The following is a 20,428-nucleotide window of genomic DNA, read 5'->3' on the forward strand; positions in this document are numbered from 1 at the left end:
CCATAATCATGAAGTGTCTAAAATTCCTGACTTGACAAATTATAATTTTTGCAAACCTTTTTCCTTAAAAAGAAGACTCATTCTAATACAGACTTTCAAACTGTTTAAACTAAGAGCTATAGTAAGAAACTGTGACCCAGGACATACACATGTATGTTGATATTTTGTATTCTAATATCTCCCATTCAATTTTCTTTACTCCCAAAACTGTTTAATGAACCACCAAAATATCAACAATCCAGTTTGAAAAACAATGATTTAATACAGTAAGAAATTATAGCTATGCAAAAATTGGGTTCATATAGAATGTTAGGGTATATATCCAATTTATCTAGCATTTTAAAGTATTAGCATATTAATCTATGTTGACTAAAATCTATGCTAGATTGTAAACTTTTTGAAGCAGTGATCCTTTATAAAGTATATATCTTCGTGACAAATTCTTACACAGTTCTTATCATGAGAACCCATAATGCTTGTTTTGAATTCAGAAATTAAATCAGTTGCTGATTTTCCCGAATTTCAAAATACTTAGTATAATAATGTTCTAAAATAAGATTTCTGATGGTCTCATATTTATATATAATTTTCCTATCAAAATGAGGTAGGTAGAGAAGAAAATACTAAACTTTAAAAATAACTAGAAAACATTATTTTAAGAGGTAGCTTCTCATTTATATTCCAATTGGCTACAAATTTCAGAGACGACTCTGAATTAATTTTAACAGATTACCTTTGTTAAATTTATAGACTCTTCTCATGTACATACCCATATGATTAAAATATTTTCATATGTTGAAAACTTTGTTTTTAATATGTAGAAATATCTTATTTTCCTGAATATATTCCATAAGTCTGGAAATTCAAAAGTCAAGCAATTTATCTGTAATAATAATTACAATAACATGTATATATGAAATTCCTTATCTTTTAAGCATTCATTTTAGAAAGATGAGTCTATGAGCTGTTTTTTTTTTTTTGAGATGAAGTCTCACTCTGTCACCAGGCTGGAGTACAGTGGCATGGTCTCGGTCTACTGCAACCTCCACCTTCCAGGTTCAAGCAATTTTTTTGCCTCAGCCTCCCAAGCAGCTGGGACTACAGGCGCATGCCCACTACACCTGGCTAATTTTTGTACTTTTAGTAGAGATGGGGTTTCACCATGTTGGCCAGGCTGGTCTTGAACTCCTCACTTCAGGTGATCCACCCGCCTGAGCCTCCCAAAGTGCTGGGATTACAGGTGTGAGCCACCGCGTCCGGCCAACTATGAGCTTATTGAAACTTAATCTTGAACTTATAAATGTTCTAGCTAAATGAAGAGGGGAGAATAAAGATTCATAACACAATGCTGTATTTTATTTGGTGCAAACATTAGGATTAACCAAGCACTGAGTACTTGAATAATGCTACTATTTCATAAAAAATTAAAAGGGTTAAAAGAATTTTCCTCTGTGAGGTGGGTAAGTTGGTGAAAGAAAGCCAAATGCACTTAATGAAATTCAGTTCATTGGTCCCAACTGGTTCCAACAAGGAAATCTTATGCCGTGCTATAATTCATAAATTTGCTAATCCTCTTCCATGCTGGGTTCTAAAAGTTATGTGTCCTTCTTCACTGTTCATTTGTATTTTCTAAGATCAATGTTATCACCATTAATCTTGTTTTACATCTTCATTTGAAATTAAATACTTTAAAATTTTCTGAGTTGTTTTATGAAACAAAAAGTAATTTTTATTAAATTCATAATCATTTATTTTAAAAAATATTTTATTCAATATATTCTTTACCTAAAATTAAAACTGTCTTTTAAATAGAAAGAAAACAATTTATATAAATTTTAATATATAGAGAGAATTAAGTCCACTTATATTTGAGACTTACAACTGCTTATGCCACTCATTAATTTGAAAAATCAATGTGTCAAAATAACGCTAAGCCTGCTGCCTTAGCTACTTACCTATATTTATAGTACAAAATAATAAACTAGGAGAAAAAATGAAATAACCCATTTTCATTTTCCATGCTACCTTACCAAGATGTAATTAAGTTATTATTTAAAGGTCTATGTTACAAATGACACACCAGTTGCTAAATAAAAACAATAATTATTTGATGTTTTTTAAAAAAGCAAAATGGCACAAATGTTAAAATTCATTTAATAAATGCAAAAGCATACAAGAAACAATAAATAATTTAACTCTAAGACACTGCATCAAAGCTGGAAATTGAATGTCTATATTTAAATCCTTAAAATGGTTACCATGTAAGCAGCATATAACAAAGATAATTCTAACTAAATATCTAATAGCAATGACTTAAAAACGAGACAGGATCTTGCATTACCTATTGTGTCAGCTTTGCTAAATCTTCGAGTTACAACATTGTTCATGTTTCCATTTTCACATAGCTTCAATTCTGTGAGATATACTTCTACTTTGCAGTGCTTTACAAACATACCCTGTTCAACCACCTAAAATAATGAAACAAAACAAATCAGTGTCACCTATATCAATATATTTCACTCTAATAACAATATATTTAAAGAGACTTTAGAAAACTGCAGATCTCCAGTGAAAAACCAGTCACTATCAAAGCCTGTCAATATATATATAAAAAGATATTGGATAGCTGAAATTTCAAAAGCAAGAAAGCTTTTTGGAAATTCTGATATTTAAAAGAAAGAAAGAATCATGATTTTAAAACATTAAGTGTCAGTTTGGAAAGGCATTCTACTGACCTATGAAGATACACTGGTACACCATAAATAATTAATATTCAGTATTTATAATGAGAAAGTTTACCCAAAATGACTATGTGCAAATATATACATACGTTGTTTATACATTAAAATAAATACAGTTCTGAGTGAAGATACAAACATACTTCTTAGAGCTTCTAGTAGTGATCCCAAGCAGAAAACCTTTAAAAAGTTGTTTATACAATTTCAACTCAATGGCTATACTATCACTGTTATGTTAAAATATATCTATTAAAATGATAACTCCAAATTACTGTTGCCAAAATATTCAGCTATGGCTAGGTAACTGATATGTTAGTTTCACCCTACAATGACTTTATTTGACCTTTAACTACACATTTAGTAATTCTATGTAACAATTAAAAGAAAGCTGTTAAGCATGCAAGCCATAAAGCATAAAAAGGAAATAGGTATATATTAAGGTCACCTTTTAAATAAGTATAATTCCTTTTGATCTTCTAAAGGTTAACTGTAGGATTTCAGTCATGAATACTGTTTCTGAAAATAGTAATAGGCCTGATATGTGATCCATTAGACAAATAAGGCAAAAGGGAGGTTCCAAATGACCGTTGGATAAACTCACAAGCTTACATCAATTCAGAAAAGGAGTTTACAAACCTGTCTTTCACTGTATGGAAAAAATTCAAATGCAGTTCATCTAGTATTTACTATCTAGTCCGACACACATTTTTATGATACTTTGTCATATATATTTTCTTAATCATGCTTGTTACAATTTTTTTAAACAGGCAGCAGTCTGCTAATAAATGTAACTTGTTTTGTAAAACTAATACATTAAACTACTGGGATTTGTTTTAAACCTCTTAAGCTGATTTACTTCTTGGTTACAAATGTACTAACATTTAATTTTATAAGATTACTTGTAGTTATATTTAAGTAGAGAAACAAGGAATCAAATATTCTTATCAGTTAGTAATTTCTGTACTGGGGCTCAATATCTGAGTAAAATCCTAAAATAAACTAAAGTAGCTACTAATCACTGGTAGTTACTAAAACTAAGGTAACTGCAGGCCTCATTTTTATGGAAGAAAGAGAAAAATGGAATGACCAACACAAAGCAGGATTAGAGATAACTATGGTTAAATAACAACCATAAAATAAATCCCCCATTACGATTTATATTGACATATATACTTTCTAAATAGGCATAGTTTTCTAAAAATGAAAATAGATTTCCATAATACTATAGATATTTTCCTGGGAAGAACCTGGTGACTTAACTGTCAGAGTCATTGTGAAAACAAAATATCAAGAATATTTCAAAATCCACACTACCGGGATTCACAATTTTTCTTATCATTTTTTTCTTCTCTCCTACATTTTACATTGCTAAAACCTTCATCATCACTACTCAGAATACTGCTACTATATTTATAAGATATTTACTTTACTAATTCCAAAAGTAGCGTATTAACAAGGTGTCGTTTTTAAAAATATGAGTTTGTTGTCAAACTATTTGAAAAGTATATGTACTATTAAAACCTGAAAATAACAGCACCATAAAAAGAAAAATAATAAGCACATTTACGAATCAATGTTATAACTGTCACATGCAGATTATTTGCTTTTATAATGTCCTTCATGTTTGTTTACATAAAATCTCCTTCCTACCTTAATTAAAAATGTATGCATTGAAAATGATAGTCATGAAGACTAACAGAAAGAAACAAGCTTATAAAAAAAGTAAAGTTTTATTTACCTAATTATTATAACTATTAAAATATATATTTGAAATAATATTGGAAGGGGGATATTCAGAAATGATAGTTATGTTTCAATATTATAGATGATAGTTATGTTTACTCTCAGTGAATTATAACATTGTTATATTACCATAAATAAAAAGTGAGTACATGATGAAATCTGGCTCCTTGTCCAAAATTTAAGACTTATGGACAGGCAAACATTTTCATTAATTTATAATCATAATGAAGGCAAAGTCTCTTCACTAAGTATTTGAGGTAAATATAGGTTTATAGAGGATTAAAATAAATAATTTCTATTTGTTCATTTTTTTGCTGTGAATATTGAGGGCATTTTTTACAAGGTCATTAAACATACTAAATAAACCCAATATAGTCTACTCTTTATATCTGTCTGTGTATGAAAAGTTTCATAGAAACTTTACCTTCATTCCAAGTGCCTTCCTCCCTGAAATGGGAAGAGAAATAAAAGTAATTTCTAAAAAAATCTAGTACTATATAAACAATTTTATAATACCAGGCCTCTAATAGACTGACTTACTCTTTTGTAGGAGCTAGCTTCATTCATTTTAAAAGTATTTGCTGAGTACCTACATTTGGTGCAGATAAACTAGACCTAGATCCTGGAGTCTGAGTGAGAACAGGTAACGGTGAAGACAGAGAAGTACATAAATACAACAAAACTATGAAATCATAGTTCTTAATGTGTAAGAAACAAATCCTATATATGTGATATTCCGTCCACAAATATTTCAGAGTACTTTCTTCAGAAACAAAGACTCAAACATAACCACAATACCATCATCACACCTAAAAAATTAAAACTCATCAATTAATACCAAACATCCAGTCAAAAGTCAAATTTTTCCTTCTATCTCATTTTTAATATATTGCTTGAATCAGGATCCAAATACAGTACATATATTGCAATAGACTAATTTGTTTCTTAAGTGTCTTTTAACCTAGAAGTTCTCCATCTTTCCTATTGTAATTTTTAGTTTAGGTCACTTCATAGATAGTGACATACACTCAGTCTAAAAAGGATGCATATATCTAGTTGCTCCTTCTTTTGTGATGCTGGTGGACATTAAAGCCAATGCCTAGATCCAGTGATGGGCAAACTTATGAACTAAGTTTGGCTAAACTTAGGTTTAGATGGCTAAATCTACCCATCATCTATTTTTGTAAATATTGCTTTACTGGAACATAGCCACACCCATTCATTCATGTCTACGGCTACTTTCATACTCAATTATTAATTATTTAGGGCTGCTTTTATGCCTCAATCAGCAAAGTTTAGTCATTTCAAAAGAGACTAAAGGGTGCATAAAGCTAAAAATATTTACTATCTGGCCCTTTACAGAAAAACGTTAGTGACCTATTCCTTCTACATCTTCAGTCTCTAGACCTTCAGCCTAGATCCATTAACTCATTAAGTCTTCTTTAATTTTACCCAGTAATGTTTCACAATTTTCAGTATAGAAAAACACAGTTCTTACTAGGTTTATTCCTAAGTATTTTGACCTGTAAATGTTATTTTAAAATTCAACTTTATTAAGAGACAACCTGTTGAAGGGGAGAAAATACTTATAAGCTATTCATCCAACAGAGGACTAATATCCAGAATACACAAGGACTCAACAACTCAACAGGTAAAAACCAATCCCATTTAAAAGTGGGCAAACGACATGAACAGACATTTCTCAAAAGACAAACAAATGGCCAACGGTGTATAAAAACAGGTTCAACATCACTAATCATCAGAGAAATGCAAATCAAAACCACAATGAGGTATCACCTTACCCAAGCCATAATGGCTATTATTAAAAAGACAAAAGACAACAGATGTTGGTGAAGATGTGGAGAAAAGGGAACACTTATACACTGTTAATGGGAATGTAAACTAGTACAGCCACTACAGAAAACAGTGTGGAGATTTCTCAAAAATCTAAAAATTGAATTACCATTCAATCCAGCAATCCTAGTACTGCATATCTAACCAAAGGAAAAGTTAATATATGAAAGGGATACCTGCACTCACATGCTTATTGCAGCACTATCTACAATAGCAAGATATGGAACCAACCTAGGTGCTCATCAATGAATGAATAGATAAATACGGGGTGTGTGTGTGTGTGTGTGTGTGTGTATACACATATATATACATATATATAAACAATGGAGTACTATTCAGCCATTACAAAGAATGAAATCATGTCTTTTGCAGCAACATGGATGAAGCTGGAGGTCATTATATTAAATGAAATAAGCCAGGGACAAAATGACAAATATCATATGCTCTTATTTGTATGTGGAAGCTAAAAAATTTGACCACATGAGGTAAAGAGTGGAAAGATAGTGGGAAGGATAAGGAAAGGAGCAGGGAAGGATGAAGGGAATTGGGTTAAAAGTACAAACATACAGTTAAGATGGAATAAATTCAATGTTTGATAGCTGAGCAGGGTGACTATACTTAACAAAGATGTATTGAACTCGGGTGAAGGACACGCTAAATACCCTGACTTGATCACTACTTATTATATATATGTAACAAATTTTCTCATGTACACCATAAATTTGTACAAATAAAAATAAACTTTATTTGTTGCCAATAAAAAACTGGTTTCCCTATACTGCCCTTGTATCAGGCAACCTGTTAAATTTACCTATTAATTCTAATTGTTTACCAGTACATATTTTTGGAATTTTAAACCTATAGAATCATGCCTTCTAAAAACACCGACAGTCTTATGTCTTCTTTTTCAAGGTTCACTCTTTTAGTTCTTTTTACTGTATTACCATACTGGCTAAGATTTCTAACAGTTATTCTTGATTTGGGAAGAACTTTTAATATTTTACCAATAAGTATAATATTTACCAGTGGTTTCTATTCCTAGTTTTCTGAGAGTGTTTTAAAAGATCATATACGGATGTTGAGCATCAAATGTTCTTTCTACATGTATTATTTTTCTTCTTTATTCTGCTAAAATTATGAGTGCTTTTCAAAGTTAAAATTGTATTCTTTGAAAAACGTCTACCTTAGTGATTTTTGTCCTTTTTACATAATGCTGGATTTGTCTTGCTAACACTTGTTAGGACTTAAGCATCTATGTTCATGAGTGAGACCAGCCTGTAATTTTTCTTTCTTGTCCTTCAGGTTTTATGTCATGTTTACGCTAGCCTTATAAAATAAGTTGGAGAGTACTGCTTCTATTCTCAAAAAGAATCTGTATGGTATTGGTTTATGGTTTCCCTAAATATTTGGTAGAATACACTGGTAAAGCTTTCTTGGCCTGAAGCTTTCTTTGTGGGAAGGTTTTCAATGACTCAATTTCTTTAATCAAATAGGTGAATTTGAGTTTCCTATTTATTACTGTATTAAAGTTTTGTTTGTCTAGAAATTATTTCATCTAAATTTTCAAATTACATAAAACTGTTCAAAACATAGTATTTTTTAAAAAGTCTTTAGACTCTGGCATGTTTCCTTTTTCATTCATAATATAGGTTATCTGTGCCTACCCTCTTTTTATTCTTAAACAGTCTTGCCAGGACTCATCTTTATTTTACTGGTCTAATTTCACTGTTCTCTGCAATGACTGAATTTTGCTCATTTAGTGTGGGTTTGTTTCTATTTTTTTAACATCTACTTTATAATATTTCTTCTTAACTTCAATTTCCTTTTCTTAACTTATTGAGACAATAGATTTTCATTTTCTTTTCCAATATTTGCACTGAAGTTATCAAATTCCTTCTGAGAATGACTTCAGCCATTCTTTCAAGTTGTATTTTCATTATCATTCAGTTTAAAGTATGTCTAATTTTCATTCTTCTCTTTGTCTCAAGGATTACTTAAAGGTATATTTTTCCATTGCTAGGTAGTTGGGGGATAATCAAGTTATGTTTTTGTTACTGATTCTAGCTTAATCCCACTAATGCCAGAAAATACAGTGAACGATTTCTATCATTTGAAGTTTACTGGAATTTTGATAACCCAGAATATGGTCAATTTTGCTTAAAATTTCCACTTAATAGTAATGTGTATTCTGCAACGACTAAGTACAATGAATATGTCAATTAGGTTATGGTGGTTAATCATGTTGTTCAAATCTTAATTACAAGCTCACACATGTAGCTGTTGGCAGCCTCTGTTCCTCATTATGTGAGTCTCTCTATACGGTAAGTTAAGGGCAAAGTTATGGCTTTGCCCAGAGTGAGTGATCCGAGGGGAGGGGATGAGGGGTATAGCACACGTATGTGCACTCCCAATAGAAGTATCGGTATCCATTAAGGACTAATCTCAAAAGTGACATACCACCACTTCTGCCATATGCTACTGACTGCACAGACCAACTGTGGGAAAGAATTACATAAGAGTATGGATTCTGGAGGTCACAATCACTGGGGAGCATCTTTGAGGCTGGGTACCACAGTCTACCCCCTGGCCCCTAATGATTCACACAGTTCCTTCCCCCAAAACACAAAATACACTTACCTCTTCCAAAGGCCCCGACTAGTCTCAATTCATTTGAGCAACTTGGAGTTCAGAAATTTGTCATCTATAATTGACAAATTATAAATTTTCTATAAGCCTTTGAAGACATATATTTTGAGACCCCTAGTGGATGCCTGAAACCACAAATAGCACACTAATCCCTATATTCACTATGTTTCTTCCTTTACAAACATACATACCTATGACAAAGTTTAATTTATTAATTATGTACAGTAAGAGACTAACAATAGCTAATAATAATATAGAACAATTAGAACAATATACTATAATAAAGGTGATGTGTATGTGGTTTCTCAAAGTAGCTTATCATACTGTATTCATCCTTTTCTTGTAATGATGAGATAATAAAATGTCTACCTGACGAGAAGAGATGAAGTGAATGACGTACATTGTAACGCTGCATTATGCTACTAATGCCCTTCGACAAACCACTGTGACAGTAAATTGATAGCCAAGATGGCTACTAAGTGACAAATGGGAAAGTAGTGTACAGTGTCCATGCGGAGGACATGGAATGGGGTAGCATCATGTTACTCAGAATGGTGCGCAATTTAAAACTCATGAATTGTTTATCTCCAGAATTTCCCACTTAATATTTTTGGACCATGGTTGCCTGCAGGTAACTGAAATCGCGGAAAGCAAAACCATAGATAAGGGGGGACTACGGCAGTGTCTCTTGATCTATAGGCCTGTGAACTAAGAGACAAGTTTTCTGTCCCCCATACACCCAAAATAAAACGATGAAGCACACAGAACATAGCCTTTTAAATGTTCCTGTTTTATAAGAGGAGAAATAGGAGGTACAAAGGAATCAATGGTCCATAGCTATTATGAAATCTACCTGGACAAATACTAGAAATTCCTTGACTGGAACTCAGTTCTACCCTTGCCTGAAAATTATTCTAACATTTGGTTCTGTTCTCTGAGTCATCCTTTTTTCATGCATTAGCACATGCTTGAAGTTAAGTAAATTTTCAGCCTGATTCCAACTTATTGGGTCTGGGAGGTCAAAGGCCTCTTTCATTTAATACTGTCTCAGCAGTCGAAAATGGCAGTGGTTCTGTGAGGTAATTCGAAAACAATGTAGGTTTCCACCGGATCTTACTGGAGTTCTTTCCATTAGACAAAAGCCATATCCACAAATATTCTCTAGGATAAGTCCTCTCTACTTTGGCTTTATGCTGAGAAAGCTAAGGTGTTGCCCATAAGCTTCTTGAAGCCCTCCTGTTCTTAGAAGCCATATATTGAGAAGACATCCTTAATATTATTAATTAATATTACTAATGACAGGACAACCTCTAAGTTAACCCTTAAATGCTTTATAGGGCCTTTTGTCTGAATAGTACTGTGAGGCATGACCTTTGACTTTTCTGAGGTAACTTACAGTCACACCCTTGGCTGCAAGATTAGATCACACTTTTTTCCGAGAACTCTTGAGTCTTATCTTTGCTCAGAAACACTTCTTAGAATCAGCATCGTTTGCCATCTGGAGCGGCTATGAATCTTCAAAACTAGTAAATATTGGCTCTGTTTTATTGAACAATCCTTTCTTTAGTGTATTTCTCTTCTCTCACATCTGACTATAAGCAACACAAAAAGAAACTAGGCAGTACTTTTAACACTTTTGCAGACCTCTAATTTCATTAAATACTACCTTTAACCTTTCAGTTTACTGCAGGCAACATGCTGCTAAACTTACTCTGCCACTGTATAACAAAGACCACTTTCTACTCGTTTCCAGTAAGACCTTCCTCACTTTAAATTCTCACTGGCAGCTATCTCAAAGTCTAGTAATCTACTAACAGTTTGTTTAAAGCCCTTTAAGCTTTCATTGATACTCTTAAAGTTCTGACAACTTCTATTCACTGTCAGCTCCAAAGCCACACCACATTTCAAGTTTTCATATCAGCACCTATTTACAGGTACCAAGATCAGTATCAGTTATCAATTGCTGCATAATAAATTACCCCAAAATTTACCAGTTTAACATAGCAAACATTATCTCACAATGTTTCTGAGGGTCAAGAATCTGGGAGCAGCTTAACTGGGTTGATTTGGTGTAGAGTTTCTCATGAGGTTGCTCTCAAGGTATGGCTGGGTTTCAATCATCTGAAAGCTGAACTAGAACTAAAGGATCCACTTCCAAGGTCACTCACATGGTTGTTGCAGGCCTCCGTTCCTCTCTATTGGCCAGAGATCTCAGTTCCTCACCATGTGGGCCTCTCCATAGGCTGCCTGAGTGTCCTCGCCATATGCAGTTGAATTCCCCCGAGTGAGAAATGAGAAAGAGAGACAGCTAGAGTGCGTGTGCACCTAAGATGTAAGCCGCAGTGTTTTTTTATAACCTAATCTTGAAAGCGATGTATCATGAGTACTGCTATATGCTATTGGCCACACAGACCAACCTCAGTACAACATGGAAGAAGAGTGCCCAAGAATATGGATATGAGGAGTTGGGGATCACTGGGGAACATAGTGGAGAATATTATCTTAACGTACATGCTAAAACTATTGCATAGTTTAATTTTATATGCATTTTCAACTCCATAAAAATTATTATCAATGTTTTCAACAGTCCATCTTAAGATTTATTCACAACATTTACATTTTGTCAGTCTACACTGTTTTCCTGCATCTCCAAGCTTACAACTGGAATAATTTTCTTTCCTTTCTTAAGATTATTTTGTAGTGCCTTTAGTACAAGTCTGCAGGTAACAAATTATATTAGTTTTTATTTGAAAATCGCTTTTTTCACCGTCATCCCTGAAGGATTATTTTCTTAGTCACAGAATCCTATATTGGCAGTTATTTTCTTTTAACATATCAAAGTCTATTGTTTTCTGGCTTCCACAGTGTCTCTTGAGAAATCATTCCTTTGTCTTATCCTTATTTTGAAGATAATATGTCTTTTTCTCTGGCTATTATTAGAAATATCTTTTTGCCTCTGCTTTTGAACATTTGTACTGGGTACTGTTTTGTTTGTATTACTTCAGTTTGAGATTCATAGCATTTCTTTAATCTAAAGCATGACACCTTTCTCAGCTTGGGAAAATTCTCAGCTATTACCTCCGTAAGTATTAGTTCTACTCATTCTTTCTTTCCTCTCCAAGATTCCAACTACATGTATGCATGTTAAACTTATTTACCGCATTCCATTTATGCCTTAGCTTTTTTCTGTATTTTCTATTCTTTTGTCTCTCTAAGCTTTAGACTCTGTATTTTCTACTGACAAATCATTTAGTTTACAAATTTTCTCTTCAGTTCTGTTTGGTCTAATAATTTTTTTCCTAAACATTAAATCCACAAAATTTTCATATTGTTAGTTTTAGAATTCTATTTGCTTCTTCTTTAATAGTTTTGCCCTACTTCTTTTTTTTTGAGCATAATAAGCCCAGTATTCTAAAATCTAATAACTCAATTACCTGGGTTTCTTATGGGTCTGTTTCTATTGTCTGCTGTTTCTCTTGGATTTTGATTCCGTTGTATTTTCTGCTTATATCCCTGCTTTCTTTTTGTCCATTCTTTGAGTGTTGACACTATAAATTACACATTTTAGAGATCTTTGAGGTACAGGAAGATGTTTAACTTTGTTTCTGCATTATAGCTAAGGGAATCACCAATCCTAGATTCTTTAATGCAATCAGAGATGGGTAATATTCAAAGTTGGGCTTCAGACACTATAAGCTGTTCTATGTACTTCTTTGAGTTCCACCTGCATCAGTCATGTGGGGCACAGTGAAAATGCAAATGAAATTCCCAAATTTAAGTGTAATTAATTAAATTTTACTGCAGATTTAATGTTGTAGGAAATTGCATCTGTAATAACAACTTCAGGCAATGTAATGTAGCATATGAACATTTGCAAACTATTTTACAGGTTGAATATATTTCATTTATCTTATTAAAAATAAGTATGCGGTCTCCTAAGAGATTTGTCAAATGTTTTTTCTTTCTACTTGTGTGAAATTTTTTATTATATTTTACTTTGTTATTACACAGAGGTTTCAAGAACTCTCAGTGAGGAATACTTCAAAGAGTAACGGCAATGAAGTTGGCAGTTGATCTGTTTACCATACTGAAGACTGCTAGTGTATAACGTGCTACATTTATAAGAAAAAAAAAGTGTATCGTTAAGATTAAAGGAATACAGTTGAATACATTTAAAGATATTTTGGACACAATTTTTCCTTTATCCTAGGAATGAAATAATTCTAGATAGTTTTACAGCTAAATAGGCTATCCTTTGATCAAAACACTCAATTCTCCAGCAACTATAGATAAAGCAACTTGATCATTTTACAGCTCTATAAGGCTAGCATTCCTACAAGAGAGAAATTCTAATTTAGAAATGGCTGAGTGAAACTAAGGAATAAAACTAAACAAAAATAAATAAAAGGTACACTCAAGATCTGTTCAGAAAATAAGATCCAAGGTTAGCTTCTAATATACCTAAAACCATAGATACACAAACAAAAACTGTTAATATGACAACTTTGTAGCACCAATTACAAATAAATTCAAATACAGTTTGGTCTACTAGAGGTTTTTTTACCTTTATGTTACCTAATCCAATTTTTTAATTGTTTCTATGCGGTGGGGGATGGGGGGAGTGCAGGGGGACCCAAACCAGATATAAAATTATGCCAAGAGATTTTGGTCCCTTCTCAGCCTCCCACCCCTCCCATAATAAATGATCAAACACATGTGTAAGGTTCGCTCATTTACCTCGAATATTTGGTATTCTACTATAGCAACACCCTTACTTACTGCTTTTTAGTTCCCTAAAATAAAGAAAATTGGTTATTCTCAATGTTTCTAGACTATAATTTTAAAATATTAAAGGATATGGAAAAAATCTACATTTTCAAGTTTAAAAAATTTTTATGTTCCAAAAAACATTGCTTCAACTTTTAGTTTCTTCATTGTTTTCAATTGTTTTATCAAAAACAGTGCAGCACAGAAAACAGAGTCAAGTTGCCAAAGTCTGTATCCTGATATGACTTTCTAAAATAATTAGATCCTAAGTTTTTATCCTCATTTCCTATTTGCAAAATGGGGATATTACTACTTACCTTATAGAGTTTCTCTCTATATATAGAGGATTAATCAATAATACGTACTTACAATAGTGGCTAGCATAAGTATACCTTCTTACCATGTTACTTGCCATTATTATAACACAGTGTATGGTAATTTTGCTTTTTCTCTAAGATAAGTGATAAGACTTCACAATTCATTGAATTAATAATAAAACGTGAACTAATCAAGAAAAATAATATTTATACTCAGTCATTATTAAAATGTACCTTTCGTGCTATTGGCTCTTGACCTTCCATCAATGTGTACCAGCTGACAAGTTTATTCCAACCTTCAGTTGGCAACAGTATGTAATCCAATTCATCAATAAGATGTTCCTTAAGTGACTGGGCATCACCATCTGCAAAAAAAAAATAATAATAATAAACTTAATACATAAAAAGAAATGAGTACCTAACTCTACATACTTTGGTTGGACACATTACAAATTAAAGTCATGAAGGCTAATTTAAGAAGTATTTAAAACAAGTTTTAAGCTCTAAAGTGATTCAGCTCACTTACATCAGGGGTGTCCAATTTTTGGGCTTCCCTGGGCCATACTGGAAGAATTGTAACACTAACAATAGCTGATGAGCTAAACAACAACAACAACAAAAATCTCATAATGTTTTAAGGAAGTTTACAAAAATGTGTTTGGCTGCACTCAAAGCCATCCTGGGCCGCATGCAGCTCATGGGCTGCAGGTTGGACAAGCTTGCCATACTTATTTCAAAATAAACTACTGCTTTAAATCTTTCAGTTTGTACCATAAATCAAAAAGCAGCATTTAAGAACATAATTCTTTTATTAGGTTCTTTAAAAAATACTATGGAGTAACTGTTAAGTCAAGAAACTCGACAAAAGAGTGTTTCCCACATATTTTGAGTAGCAGAGATCCTTCACATGGTAACAATATTCATTCTAGCATCAACCTTTGTAGGAAATTCAGAAGCAAATCAACAACCTTTTACAACGACGCCACGACACATGAGCTAGGAACCATGACAGAAATCACAAACGGACATCTTGTGAACCATTTCATTATTCCAGAAGGCCCACAATCTGGATTTCTCCCAAGATCTAAAATGTAGGTAATTCTTCAGATGTGGTTCTAATTCACAATCCACTTTCAAATCTAGTTAGACTAAAAAAAATTTAGTACAAGACAGGCCACAGATCTAGAAGAAATTTCTGGAACCATACCTAAATCACAGTCCTAACCTGAGATTTGTTATCTGTTCATCTGAATTTTTAAAATGCAGAAAGAGGAACAGAAATATCTCACTGAGTTATATATCCAACTTAACGGATATTTTTCTTGTCCTAAGTAAGTCTTAATTAACAGATATGGAAAGCAAAATTGTTCTTGGTAGCATTTCAATAATAAGAACACACTATATTCAGTAAGATATAACAATATAAATCAAGAAGCGGGAAAAAACCTGAGGGATAAAGAGAATGTTACTTATTCCGTGTTTTGCAACTAGAGTCTACTTTGCATTTTCTAGACTTGTACATGAAAACAGTACCTGCTTTCTGTTACTATGGACAAATTTGCAATTTCTAGAGTCTTACATAAAAATAGTATGTCCTCTTTTTTGCCATGTAATTATTTTGAGATATATCCATGTTTTTATATATCTTAATTTCTTTTAATTGCTAAGTGGGAATTCATTGTATGGATATGCTACATTTTGTTTATCCATTCAGGTGTTGATGGGCATTTGAGTTGTTCACAACTTTTTCTATTACAAATAACACTGTGTGACCATTTGTATACAATTGGTCATATGGATAAAATGCTTTCATTTATTTTGGGTAAATATCTAGGAGTGGAATGACTGGGCTCTATAATAAATGTATGTCTAACTTGTTAAGAAACTGCCAGACTGTTCTCTGAAGTGGTTTTACGATATGACATTGACAGAAACAGTGTATGAGAGTTCTACTTCCTCTACAATCTTGCCAACACTTGGTATGGATCAGTTTTCTCATTGCGTTTTTAATCTTCATTTCTCTAATATGAATTATGTTGAGCATTTTTGCACGTGCTTTTTGAAACCTATATCTTCTTTGGTGAATTATGTGTTCAAATCTTTTGCCTACTTTTTCCTTTGGGCTTTATGTTTCCTTCAAAATGAGTGGTATAAACTATATATTCTACATAAAAGTCTTTTATCAGCTACATTATTGTAAATATTTTCTCCCACACTGTGGCTTCTCTTTTCTTTTTCTTAACAGTGTCATTTAAAGAAGCTTTTATTACTGATGAGACACAATCTCATCTTTTTTCTTTTATCAACCTGCTTTTGAACCATATCCAAGAAAACTTTGGCTAATACAACATCAAAAAGATTTTTTCCTAAAAGGTTTAGTTTTTACATTTAGGTCTATAATCCATTTTGGATTAATACTGTATACAGTGCCATGTATGGATCAAAGTTCAGTTTTTTGCAAACAGATATCCAAATGCTCAAGCCGCATTTGTTTAAAAGACTTATCATTTTGCCAGTGAATTCCTCTTTTACCTTTTCCTAAACTTACATGACTATATATGTGAAGATCTATTTCCGGATTCTCTATTCTGGTCAGTTGAGGTATTTGTCTTTATGTCAGTATCAACTATATTTATTATTATAGCTTTAAAATAAGGATTGAAATCAAATAGTGTTAACGTGTATGATTTTATTTGAGAATTCAAAGTTGTTTCAGCCATTCTGTCATTTGAATTTCCACATGAATTTTTGGATCAGCTTATCCATTTCTATTAAAAAACCTACTGGACAACTCAATATCCACATGCAAAAGGATGAAGTTACACCACTACCGTACACTATATACAAAATCAACTTAAAGTAGACCAATGGTGTAAACGTAACAGCCAAAACTATAAAACTCTTAGAATAAAATGTAAGTATAAATGTTATACAAATCTTTGCAACCTTGGTTTCAGCAATGCTTTCTGACACCGAAAGCACAAGCAACAAAGGGAAAAAAAGGCAAAGTGGACTTAAAATTAAAAAACTTAGGTGCTTTAAAGGTCACCATCAAGAAAATAAAAAGGCCACAAAATAAGAAACAATTTTTGCAAATCATACATTTGATAAGGGTCTAGCATCCTAAATAAATAACAAACTCTGAAAATACAACAATAAAAAGACAAACAACTCTACTAAAAATGGGCACAGGATCTGAATAGATATTTCACTAAAAAAGATATATAACAAGCACAAAACAAAGAACTTATCATCATTAATCACCAGGGAAATGCAAGTCAAAAATCACAATGAGATACCACTTGACACTTACTTGGATGGCTATAATAAAAAGGACAGACAAGAACAAGTGTTGGCAATAATGTGGAGCAATAAATCCTCACACACTACCAGCAACAATGTAAAATGATGCAACAACTTTGGAAAAACAGTCTAACAGTTCCTAAAATAGTAAAACAATGAAGTTTAAAAAGACCCAACAATTTCATGTCTAGGTATCTACCCATTAGAAAGGAAAATACACCTACCCAAAAACTTTTACGAGAATGTTTGTAGCAACAATACTCACAAGAGCCACAAAGTGAAAACAACTCAAATGTCCAAAGTGTGCTACCATTAAGTAGAAATCATTCATCCATAAAAAGAAATTAAGTACTGATTCATGCAACAACATGAAAACATTGTGCTGTCCTAAGTAAAAGAAGACAAACATAAAAAAACATGTATTGGGCTGGGCGCAGTGGCTAACACCTGTAATCCCAGTACTTTCGGGGACCGAGGTGGGTGGATCACCTGAGGTCAGGGGTTCAAGACCAGCCCGGCCAACATGGTGAAACCCTGTTTCTACTAAAAATACAAAGATCAGCCAGGTGTGGTGGCACACACCTGTAATCCCAGCTACTTGGGAGGCTGAGGTAGGAGAATCGCTAGAACCTGGGATGTAGAGGTTGCAGTGAGCTGAGATTGCACCACTGCATTCTCGTCTGGGCAACAGAGTGAGACTCTATCTCAAAAAATAAAAAAAATAAAAAAGCAAAAAAACCACACATATTGTATGATTCCATTTATATGAGATGTCCAGAATAAGCAAATCCACAGAGACAAAGGAGATTAGTAGTTGTCTAGAGCTGGGGGTGGCAGCAGAGAAGGGATAGGGTGTGATTCCTAATGGATACAAGGAATGTTTTACAAAATTCAATTAGGTCAAGTTGATTAACAGTGTTGTTCAATTCTTTGGGCTTCGTGAATGTAGATGCCCAATTTCTCTTCCCAGTTTTCGGAAGTTTCAGTCATTATTTCATTCTTTTTTTTTTTTCTTCAAGACAGGGTCTTACTCTGTCACCCATGCTGGAGTGCAGTGGTGCGATCTCAGCTCACTACAACTTCCGACTCCCGGGCTGAAGCAACCTACCTCAGCCTCCCGAGTACTAGGACTACAGGTGTATGCCACCACCCACAGATTATTTTATTTTATTTTTTGAGATGGAGTCTTGCTCTGTCGCCAGGCTGGAATGCAGTGGCACGATCTCAGCTCACTGAAACTCTGCCTCCCAGGTTCAAGTGATTCTACTGCCTCAGTCTCCTGAGTAGCTGGGACTACAAGTGCGTGCCACCACACCCAGCTAATTTTTTTGTATTTTTAGTAGAGATAGGGTTTCACCATGTTGGCCAGGATGGTCTCGATCTCTTGACCTTGTGATCCTCCCGCCTTGGCCTCCCAAAGTGCTGGGATTGCAGGCGTGAGTCACCACAACTAGCTGGATTATTTTTTTGTATTTCTTCTAGAGACAGGGTTTCACCACGTTGCCCAAGCTGATCTGGAACTCCTGTGTTCATGTGATCCCTCCACCTTGGCCTCCCACAGTGCTGGGATTACAGGTGTGAGCCACTATGCCTGGCCTCAGTCAGTATGTCTTTAAATATGCTTTCTGCCCCTCTCACTTTCCTCCTTCTGGAACTTCCATACACACAAATTCATTTGATGGTGTCCCATAAGTCACTTGGACTTCCTTTACTGTTTTTTATTATTTTTATTCCTTTAATTGGATAATTTCAAATGATCTGTCTACAAGTTTGCCAATTTTTCTACTTGATCAAGTCTGCCGTTGAAGACTTCTAGTGAATTTTTCAGTTATTGTATTCCAAAATTTGTTCGGTTCTTCATAATTTTTAGCTCCTTGTTGATATTTTGTGAATTTTTATTTTTCTGGTTTTGTTAAGTTGTCTATGTTTTCTTGTAACTGAGTGAGCTTTGTAAGACAATTATTTTGAATTCTCTGTCAGGCAATTCATCTCTATTTCTTTAGGGTCAGTTTCTGGAGATTTTGTTTCTTTGTGTCTTGTTTCTCTGATTGAGTTCTCCTAGCTTTGCACAGGTGTTTGCGCAACTGAAGAAACAGCCACCTCTCCCAGTCTTTATGAACTGGCTTTGAAAGCCAAATAGCTTCACTTCCACTCATCAGCTGGCTAGAGATTCTGAGAACATCTCAAACTTTTTTTTGTGGATATGTCTTTTCTGTACTTGTGCATGCAGATTCCTAATTAGAAAGATTTATTGACTTTTTTCTTTTTTTTTTTTCAGGAGCCCATAATCTCTTCCTCCTTATGGTATCTTACTACGTCATACCACAGACCAGAACATTAGAGGCACATCCCACTTGTCTTCCTTTTCCTTGTAAAGAAACCTTGAGTTCTCTGCCTTCTCAAATCTTCTAGAGCTGTGCTGAGTGCAGCAAGCCACTTGCCCCTTTTCTTTTGTTCCTATCTGCCCCCACCAAACTCTGCCAGTTCCATTAGCACACTGGCTAAGGTAAGACAGTAATCAGGCCTTCAAGCAGTACCCTGAAAGACTGGAACACTGGAGGTACACTCCACTCCTTTTCCTCTTTCCTAGGAGACAAGTCTCAGGTTCTATGCCTCCTCCCAATATTACAGGGTTGTGGCAGCTGCAGCAAGCCGCCTATCCCTTTTCTTTTGTTCTTAATTTTCCCCAGTTATTTGAACTATGTCAGCTCTCTGGTACAATGAGGCATGACAGAAACTGGCCCCTCAGGCAGCACACTGAAAGGCATGGGCAGTTAGGATGCCTCCACTCCTCTCCTTACTTCCTGGGAGAGAAGCCTCAGGTTCTTAGCCTTCTCTCAATCTCTGAGAGCCTTCCAGCTGCAGCAACCACCTACCCCTTTTCCTCTGTTAACTGCCCCCAGGCATCAGAACTATGCTGGTTCCATCAGCACTCTGTGTAAAGTGATAAAATTTTTTTTAAAAAACTGGCCTGTTACTGTAGCCTTGTAGTATAGTTTGAAGTCAGGTAGCGTGACGCCTCCAGCTTTGTCCTTTTGACTTAGGATTGTCTTGGCAATG

At 33.9% G+C, this 20,428-nt stretch overlaps 1 protein-coding gene across 3 annotated transcripts in view; it reads right to left on the reverse strand.

Annotated features, from left to right (window-relative positions):
- Positions 1–20,428, reverse strand: part of USP15 (ubiquitin specific peptidase 15) — a 149,995-nt gene that overhangs the window by 91,241 nt on the left and 38,326 nt on the right. For all 3 annotated transcript variants that reach the window (XM_011925966.1, XM_011925965.1, XM_011925967.1), the window contains exons 3-4: positions 14,300–14,430; positions 2,342–2,468 (exon numbers count right to left, since the gene is read on the reverse strand). In XM_011925966.1, the coding sequence (XP_011781356.1) occupies positions 2,342–2,468; positions 14,300–14,430 (258 nt within the window). The remainder of the gene's footprint in view (positions 1–2,341; positions 2,469–14,299; positions 14,431–20,428) is intronic.

Source organism: Colobus angolensis, unplaced genomic scaffold (assembly GCF_000951035.1).
Source record: "Colobus angolensis palliatus isolate OR3802 unplaced genomic scaffold, Cang.pa_1.0 Scaffold67, whole genome shotgun sequence".
NCBI lineage: Eukaryota > Metazoa > Chordata > Mammalia > Primates > Cercopithecidae > Colobus > Colobus angolensis.